At 35.1% G+C, this 8,345-nt stretch overlaps 2 protein-coding genes across 2 annotated transcripts; one reads left to right on the forward strand and one right to left on the reverse strand.

The window, feature by feature from the left end:
• Positions 1-967: 967 nt before the first annotated feature.
• LOC104883342 (protein IQ-DOMAIN 17) lies at positions 968-3,568 on the forward strand. The gene is made up of 5 exons (XM_010667846.4): positions 968-1,261; positions 1,444-1,752; positions 2,181-2,390; positions 2,483-2,611; positions 2,851-3,568. The coding sequence occupies exons 1-5, from the start codon at positions 1,124-1,126 to the stop codon at positions 3,412-3,414; spliced, it is 1,350 nt and encodes a 449-aa protein (XP_010666148.3). The 5' UTR covers positions 968-1,123; the 3' UTR covers positions 3,415-3,568.
• A 113-nt stretch (positions 3,569-3,681) lies between these two features.
• Positions 3,682-8,060, reverse strand: LOC104883343 (growth-regulating factor 7). Its single transcript, XM_010667847.4, has 4 exons — positions 7,242-8,060; positions 5,803-5,982; positions 4,972-5,437; positions 3,682-4,529 (listed from the first exon to the last, which is right to left on the reverse strand). The coding sequence occupies exons 1-4, from the start codon at positions 7,660-7,662 to the stop codon at positions 3,995-3,997; spliced, it is 1,602 nt and encodes a 533-aa protein (XP_010666149.1). The 5' UTR covers positions 7,663-8,060; the 3' UTR covers positions 3,682-3,994.
• Positions 8,061-8,345: the final 285 nt, after the last annotated feature.

Consider the following 8,345-nt stretch of genomic DNA (forward strand, 5'->3'; position numbering starts at 1 on the left):
AATGAATAAACATAATTAGGGTTTATATTTATACCCTCATTAATACCAAAAACCGGAAAAAATTAGGCTTTGCGGTTCGACACCCCGCGGTCGCGCTCGACAACCCGCGGGCGGACAGAACCCGTCAGTTTTGTCAGTTCTTCGTAAAATCGTCATAACTTTCTCGTTTCTCACCGGAATTGGACGTATGACCTATCATTGGAAAGCTCTCGGAACAAGCTATCACCTCCACTTTGAATCACCTCAAAATCATTTATAGATTGAAAGATATGTCCATTCAAAGTTGGTCTTATGTCCCAAATGACGTTTTTCTTCTACGCAACCTCATCTCCACACCCATACACCTCCATGAGCTTCATATACTACCATATACCCAACACTACATTATGTTACAACTCAAACAACACATCTCTAGATTTATTTTATAAAACAAGAAAAAAAAATTGAAAGGTATGATTGTATGATTTGTATTAACGTATATATTTTGAGATAAAATTAGAGTTGATATATAAGGGGAGCTAGTAAAGGCCAATATATTACTATGGGGGAACCATATTAATCATTTTTAGGGAAATTTCTTCTCAAGAAAACAAAATGCACTTGGTCTTGTGTCCCAAAAATAGTACTACAGTAAGCATTTATATTACAAGAGTAAATTATAACTTTTTCTTCACATGAACTATTTTTTTTGTAGTCATTGGACAGAACTTACTGAATTTTAAAGTTCAATTCAACTACTGTCTACTATAACCTCTTTAATCTTTGATTCACTGTTGCAAGTAACAATGCCCCCGACAGAGTAACTTGTACACTTTTTTGTTTTGCAGAAGTTGTTTTAAACATTAGGCATATATTGCAAGTACCAATCTACTTCATCCTAATTTTAGTATACAAAGACATCACATTTTCACTAACACACATTATTATTTTATGATATTTTTATAATATATGATATCCCCAATTATTCCTCTGTACCAACTTTTACATTTTAATAGCACTAACAATTTAAACTCAAAAGCATCCAAAGCATATCTACTATAGACTATACTATAGTATAACATAAACTTTAGAGTTACAAATCTTGCTCATTTCCTTACATCAGGAAACCAAAGTGCTCAAAATTATGAGGAAAAGTGGAGGAAGTTCAACATGGTTAAGTGCAGTAAAGAAGGCATTTATGTCACCTAGCAAAGATAAGCAGAATAACAGTGACAAAAGAAGTTGTAGAAGTGAAGATTCTGAACAACAAGAACAAGAAAAGGTGATCATTTTCATTCATAGTTAGTAGTTTTCTTAATATATGTTCGAGCCATTTTCAGGATTCATTAGCATGAAAATCGCGGTGTTTTCAGAGGTTTCCGTGCTTCATAGGTTCTAATCACTACTACATTGTTCTTAAATTTGTTATACTAATGTTTTTGAGAGTTGGATTGTTTTATGCAGAGAAGAGGAAAGCGTAGATGGATTTTTGGAAAATCCTTAAATACCAAGGATCCAAATTACGTGACAAAAACTACTAACAATGTAAGTCATGTTAGTGAAAATGCTGGTTGTGGAGCACAAGATTTGGTTGTGGAGAAGGACAAAAGGCATGCACTCGAGGTAGCAATAGCGACTGCAGCAGCTGCTGAGGCTGCTGTCGCGACAGCTCAGGCAGCTGTGGAGTTTATTAGGATGACTAGGCCATGCATATTGATCCGAGAAGAAAGCCAAGCTGCTATTACCATTCAGAAAACATTCAGAGGATATCTGGTAGGTTGTGTCCCTAACTCCCTATATAACTCCCCTGACGCGAATGCAAGCTCTCCTTCGTGTTCACAGGCCAATGTTACACACTTACACTAATAATGTGGTTGAATCATTAGAATTACTAATAATGTGGTTTTACTATGGCTTAGGCTAATTCTTTTAACCAATGTTACACACTTATACTACCTGATGGCATTCACAGGACTAATACTAAAGGTTATATTTTCCTCACCTGATTTTACTGAACCAAGACTGATTAAATTGATTCTTGATGATTTTCTATGCTTTCGGCCTTGTGTTGATAATGTTCCTCAAAGATGAGAAGAAATAAAATCTTTGAGCATTATAGTATCATGCATTATTAGCTTTTTGACAGTGTAATTCAGATACAAGTTTGAAATGCAAATTCAACTGGTGTGAATTTTTTAAAGGCAAGAAGAGCACTAAGGGCACTGAAAGGGCTGGTAAAGCTGCAAGCATTAGTAAGAGGGCACAATGTAAGGAAGAGAACAACATTAACCTTGACGCGAATGCAAGCTCTCTTTCGTGTTCAAGCGAGAGTTTGTGATCAACGTCGCAGACATTCAATCTCACACGGGGGAAGCCTTAGTTCTAGTTCTTTCACTGACAAAATTCCCCTGGTATGTCGAGAATTCTGCAGCGTAATCTACCAGTTTAACTTCAGAGTTATCTCTGTTTCTTGCGTATTATTACTGACTGTGTCGTAATGCAGTCAAAGGAAGGAGATTGGGATGAAAATCAGAGTGTCGAAAAAGAAATCGACTCGATCTCAATGCTTGGAATAACTCAGAAAGCTGGTTGGAACTCTGAAAGAGATCTTGCTTGTGCCTTCTCTGACAAGGTTATCCTTTTTATTCATTTTTCCAAGTATTGGTTTGGTTTACATAATACAACATAAGAAATAGAAACTTCATACGTTCAACAGAACACCATTAATCTTGTGCCTTTGTTGAAGATAATGGAGAATCATGTTATAATCGAGATAAATATTTACTACATTCACCCTTTTCTTTGCCTACAAATCTTTCGAAACCAATCAATCCAACCACTGATAATCTGTGACTATTGTTTCATGGGCAGATATGGAAATCCCACATGGAGGCCGAATCAGAAGCGAAACTAGATAATGCTGTAGATTGGAGGGAAGAAACTCAATGGGAAAGACCAGGCAGATATTCTTGTGACCAAAGAACCCCCATCAGAATACTTCAAGTAGAAAGTGCAAACCACAGGTTACTGTCAAGCTATCTCAAACTCAGAGAGGGAAATCCTCACCAACAAATCAATTCTAGCGCATACTCATATTTCCAAACACCCATCAAAACACACCAACCCGAACTCAAACATCTAAGAGTTCATTCTGCTAGCCCGCGATGCCTTAGAGAAGAGGAATCATCAATCTACCGGAAGTCTCAGACACCGCGCTTGGCCAGCTCTTATAGAAACAACGCTGCAGTGCCGAGTTACATGGCAGAAACTGCATCTGCTAAAGCTCGTATTCGGTCACAAAGTGTGCCTAGAGAACAAAAACCTTCTACACCTGAGAGAGAAGGCGCAGGATATGCAAAGAAGCGCTTGCTTTTTGGTTCCTCGGAAGAGGTAGCTTCACCATCTTGCAGAAATACTCCAAGAGTGCAGAGATAATAAATCTAATTGTAACCTTTGTATTGAAATGTGAAGTCTAATTATAACTCTTGTATAGTACTTATTTGACAAACTCTCTAGAACTTAGTCCTTGATAGTTTGACGGTTTACCCAGTGATCCTTCAATAGTAACATCTTCCAATGTTTAGCCTGACTTGAAAGTTTCACATTTTCGCTTCACAAACTCTGACATTTTAAAAAGCAGATTATAGAGTTCATAAGCAAGAGGCAGAAAAACACCAAACCGTTTGGTGCTAAACAAGGTAGTAAATAAGGTACTAATATCCTTGCATTCTGTTGTTCACCACCAAATGCTTCAGTGTTTAGTGTTATTCATACAGCAACCACATCTAGACACCTTCAAACTCAACATACTAACTAATATTTCTGCTCTTCCAGCAACAGAATATCAAAATTCTACTACACAGTTGGAAATCATACACATCAAAAGAACATACAAAAGCATACAAAATTTCCAGCTATTAGTTGCAAGAAACAGCCACCTAATCCTGGATTTATCTACCAATTCTTACTGAAGCTTTAAACAACACAATGTGCTTCATGAGAAAAAAGAAACATACTAATTCAACCAGTGAAATGGCATATCTGAGTTTGCCTTGGAGTTATTATGGCATGTAATAGGACTATTGCTCTCACTGCTATCAGAAAATGTAGCAAGAGTTTTCTGAAGAACCCCAGAAGGAGACGAGACTGCTGTGGCTGGTGGAGTGATAAACTCGATCTCACTCACATCTGACATTGCTGGATTACCAGGCCTTAAAACTTCGGCTAATGGGCCTCCAGGAGTGGTGGTGGAAGTAACCCATGAGTCAATAAGCCCAAGGCCCATATGGATTTGGCACATTTCTTCATCAATGGAATTGGAGTTTCCTCCATTTGAGGAGGCAAGAGAAAGTTCATTACCATTACCACCATTGCTCCAAGCATCAATCAAGGGCCTTTCGAGCAAGCCCAAGTCATCAGATTTAGGATTGAAACCAGCATGTGAATTCAAATTCAATGGCTCCCCATTAAATTGGTGCTGGAAAACTGAGGAATTCATGTTTGTCTGCACCATTTGACTCCATTGTTGCTCATCACTCCAACCCAAGTTCCTAAAACACCAAAAACTCTCAAAATCAACCATCAAAACAGAACAACTAATTTGCAAGGAAAATCATGATTTGTTTCCTTTGATCACCCATTTACTACACTTAAATCACTATTTTAACATCACTTCTATCCCTAAAAATAGTAGATGGTTGAAAATCTAAGTCAAACACACCCATCAAAACACAAAAACAGAACAATAATTTGCAAGAAAACTCATGATTTTTTCCCCTCTAACCACCCATTATTCCAATTGAATTACTGACTTAGCATAGAAACTTAAGTCAAACACACCCATCAAAAAAAAAAAAGAACAATAATTTGCAAGAAAACTCTCTTTTTTTATTCCAATCAAATTACTGATATAGCATAAAAACCTAATTCAAACACCACATTAGTGAAATGCCCTATTTAAGATACCCATATTCAAAAACATAGAAAACCCACCTGGAATCTTCAAAAGGGTTAGAATTAGAGACCAAATGATGATTAAAGATGGAAGCTTTTGTAGAAGGTTGAACAGAAGATCCAACACATTGAGGGTTTGAAGGGGATGAATCAGTCAAACGAGTCTTCTTAGTAGGGGCATTATTGTCATTGTCTTTGTTGTTGATGGACACAGAATGATGATGCTGTTGGTGTTGCTGATGTTGTTGCTGTTGTTGCTGATGTTGTTGCTGATGTTGTTGCTGTTGTTGTTGTTGTTGTTGTTGTTGTTGTTGTTGAAGTTCCACATGCTTTCTTGAACGGGGACGTCCTCTATGCATGTGACGCTCACAGTACTTTTGGTTAGGCGCCACATCCCTTGAGCACCTCCATTTCTTTCCATCTGTTCTTCTACACCTCCCTGGTTCTGCATCTTTGCTATTTCCACTCCATCTCATGCTTATTCCACTCCCATACTTTCCCAAAACTGCCCTTCCAATCAATTCACAACCCAAAAAATAACAATATGTTAGTTTTCTACTACAAAAATCTACTTAATCACAACTCTTATGAACATTTTTACCATAACATCTTTGGATTGTATACTTAATCACAAATGTTGTATATAAAAATCAAGGTACAAGCTAAATTAAGATGGCGAAATTTTGATTTCAATATACAACATTAGTGTATACTATTATATTAACGACACGCACAAAAAATGGTTCATATCCCTAGACACGAGGGATATGAGATGAAAAGCGATACCACTACTCCACCATCTCAACCTCACTCGTACTGTCATACACACAAAATAAACATGCAAATAAAGATAAGATAGAAGTGACATACAATATGAGGCAGGGGTAAAAGTGGAAGGAGGTGAGAAATTAGTGGCGAAAGCAGAATAGAGGAGATCAGGAGGAACAGGAAGAGAAGCCATCATGTACTTATAAATCATTGCTTGTCTTTCCAACTCTTTCCATTGTGCTGCTGTAAATGGAAATCCCATTGTTGTTGTAGCCATTCCACCTGCACCCACCACACCCAAAATAAATATAACACAAGTACATATATATAAGTAAAAATTATAAATTCTTTTGAAAATTAAAAAAAAAAAACAACAAAAATTTCTACCTTTTTAACATGAACATGTAACTTGTAAGTACTAAAAATACCTAATGTAGGTTGTAGAATTGCTCTGTTTTTTAGTACAATGTTTTCATCTTTTAGAGGAGACAAAAAAGTTGTAAAGTTCTCATTTTTCTAAGCAAAAAGGATATTATGATAAAATATTGAAGTGGATAACTAAATATCTCATGACTCGCTAGAAGTAAAAAAAACCCTAACCCTCTCTTTTTTTTTCTCTCTAAAACCCTAGCCTCCTCTACCCCTTTTTCATCCGTTAGGGGCTGCCATGGATGCTTTCATCCATGGTAAGCCCCTTTTCCGCTTTTATTTTCAGTTTTTATTTCATTTTTTGTTTTGTTGAATAAATTAGTATCTCTTTATGAGATATCTTCAAACCCTGTTATGGGGTTTTTAGTCTCCGTTGTGGAGATCTCCTTCTCCCCTATGGGAGTTGTGAGTGTAGTTTTTTTGTTTTTAGGTATGAGAAATTGTTCTTATTGGTTGAAGTTCGAGACTCAACATGAAGGTATTGGAATCTCGGATACGGTTAACATGGTTCATCAAGAATGTTCTTCCCAAACTATGTCAGAATGATAGACTTCCTCATCAATAGCTGTTTGATTCAGCAAATACAAGGGGGCTGCGCTGTATTGCTCGATTTGGTTCATTATAGTTTCTTTGAAGACGAATTTGATTTAATCTTGTTAATTGTATCTTGTTTTTCTTTAATATCTATTGTAGATGCCGTTTGGCCTTCAATTAATGAAATTTCTCTTTCAAAAAAAAAAAAAAAAAAATAAAATATTGAAGTGAATAGGGACATAGTTGTAGAATAGAAAATTGATTTTTCAAAAAGGAGTGCTACTAATTAAAATTATCTGATCTTGAGAAGTGAGAAACAATTAAAAAAAATTAGATCTTGTGTTGGTTTAAGCACCTATATAAAACCTTGATCTTGAAGAACATACATATAACATAATAATTTATTAACACCACATTAATAATAATGTAATTTAAACTAGTGGGTATTATAAAGTTGTAATCTTTAATGTAAATGTGAACAAAAAAATGCATAAAACATTCTAAAGTAGTTATCTTTTCAACAAAAATAACAAAATAAATATGGAAAATTTAAAAAAAAAAAAAAAAAAAAAAAGTACCTGAAGATTTGAAGAAAGGATTTGCAGAAGTGTAATATGAAGAAACATCAAAAGGCTGTAAACCTCTTACAGAAGTTGTTGTTGTTGTTGTTGTTGTAGAAGAAGAATCACCAACAACAGAATATGATATAGGATTAATATTATTATCACTGATCATATTGTTATACACATTACATGTGGACCCACCATTTACATCAACATCATCATGATTATTATGATCATGATCATCATCATCATCATCATCAACAACAACATCAACAGCTCTACTACTTTGATTACACAAAAATGAACGGCTCTGATCTTGCTGTTGTTGCTGCAACTTTAAACCCAACTCAACTACAACAACTTGACCATCTTGGAATTTCTTCCTTGAAACGCCATTTTCATTACTAATGCTATTTCCAGTAGTATTCTTTTTCATCCTTAAAAATTGTGTTTTTTCTTAAATTAGAAAGAAAAAAAAAACACCCACTAATTTTTTTTTTTAAATTCTTGCTTTTTGTTTATCTTTTGCTTATAATTGGTCACAACCCACTTGAAGAAGTAAACTATAAAAGGAAACAAATAAAGAAATTTTGCTTTTTCTCTCTTTTTTTTTTTGGGTGTGGAGTAAATTTTTGTAGATGAAAGAAGATTTAATAAATAGAAGAAAGTAAGGAAATAGTTGCCGCCATTTTTAGCCTTTACTTTGCTTCCATGCTTCCAACATTCTCACCATTTTGCAAAAAGTACTCTTTTTATTTTATTTTTTTCTCTCTTTAAAAGATTGTATCTCTATCTCTTTCTTCAGTGCTCTCTGTGACATAATTGCGATGTTTATGTCAACTTGTGATTAAAAATTTTTACCTTTATTTTATATTAGGGTTTTTCCATGTACAACCCTTATGTTTTACGGAATTATATGTGTACTCTCTCTGTCTCAATTTAATTGCTACATTTGCTTTATTATTGTTTACGAGATACAACTTCAAACACCAATAACTTGAGTTACATATATGAGTAAAACTTATATATTTTGAAAATACAAATTGGGATGAATCAAACAAAGGGCCTGTTCTCCCCAGCTTATTTTCAGTTCAGTTCAGTTCAGTTCAGCTCTAATAA

This window comes from Beta vulgaris, chromosome 3, assembly GCF_026745355.1.
Source record: "Beta vulgaris subsp. vulgaris cultivar EL10 chromosome 3, EL10.2, whole genome shotgun sequence".
In the NCBI taxonomy this organism is placed as follows: domain Eukaryota; kingdom Viridiplantae; phylum Streptophyta; class Magnoliopsida; order Caryophyllales; family Amaranthaceae; genus Beta; species Beta vulgaris.

Excerpts from the sequence above, each read along its gene's own strand:
- LOC104883342 (XM_010667846.4), top strand. The coding sequence starts at position 1,124 with ATGAGGAAAAGTGGAGGAAGTTCAACATGGTTAAGTGCAGTAAAGAAG. Across the intron at positions 1,262-1,443 it reads AACAACAAGAACAAGAAAAG|AGAAGAGGAAAGCGTAGATG; the intron begins GTGATCATTTTC and ends TGTTTTATGCAG. Across the intron at positions 2,612-2,850 it reads CTTGTGCCTTCTCTGACAAG|ATATGGAAATCCCACATGGA; the intron begins GTTATCCTTTTT and ends TTTCATGGGCAG.
- LOC104883343 (XM_010667847.4), bottom strand. The coding sequence starts at position 7,662 with ATGAAAAAGAATACTACTGGAAATAGCATTAGTAATGAAAATGGCGTT. Across the intron at positions 5,983-7,241 it reads TCCTTTCTTCAAATCTTCAG|GTGGAATGGCTACAACAACA; the intron begins GTACTTTTTTTT and ends TGGTGGGTGCAG. Across the intron at positions 4,530-4,971 it reads AACCCTTTTGAAGATTCCAG|GAACTTGGGTTGGAGTGATG; the intron begins GTGGGTTTTCTA and ends TTGGTGTTTTAG.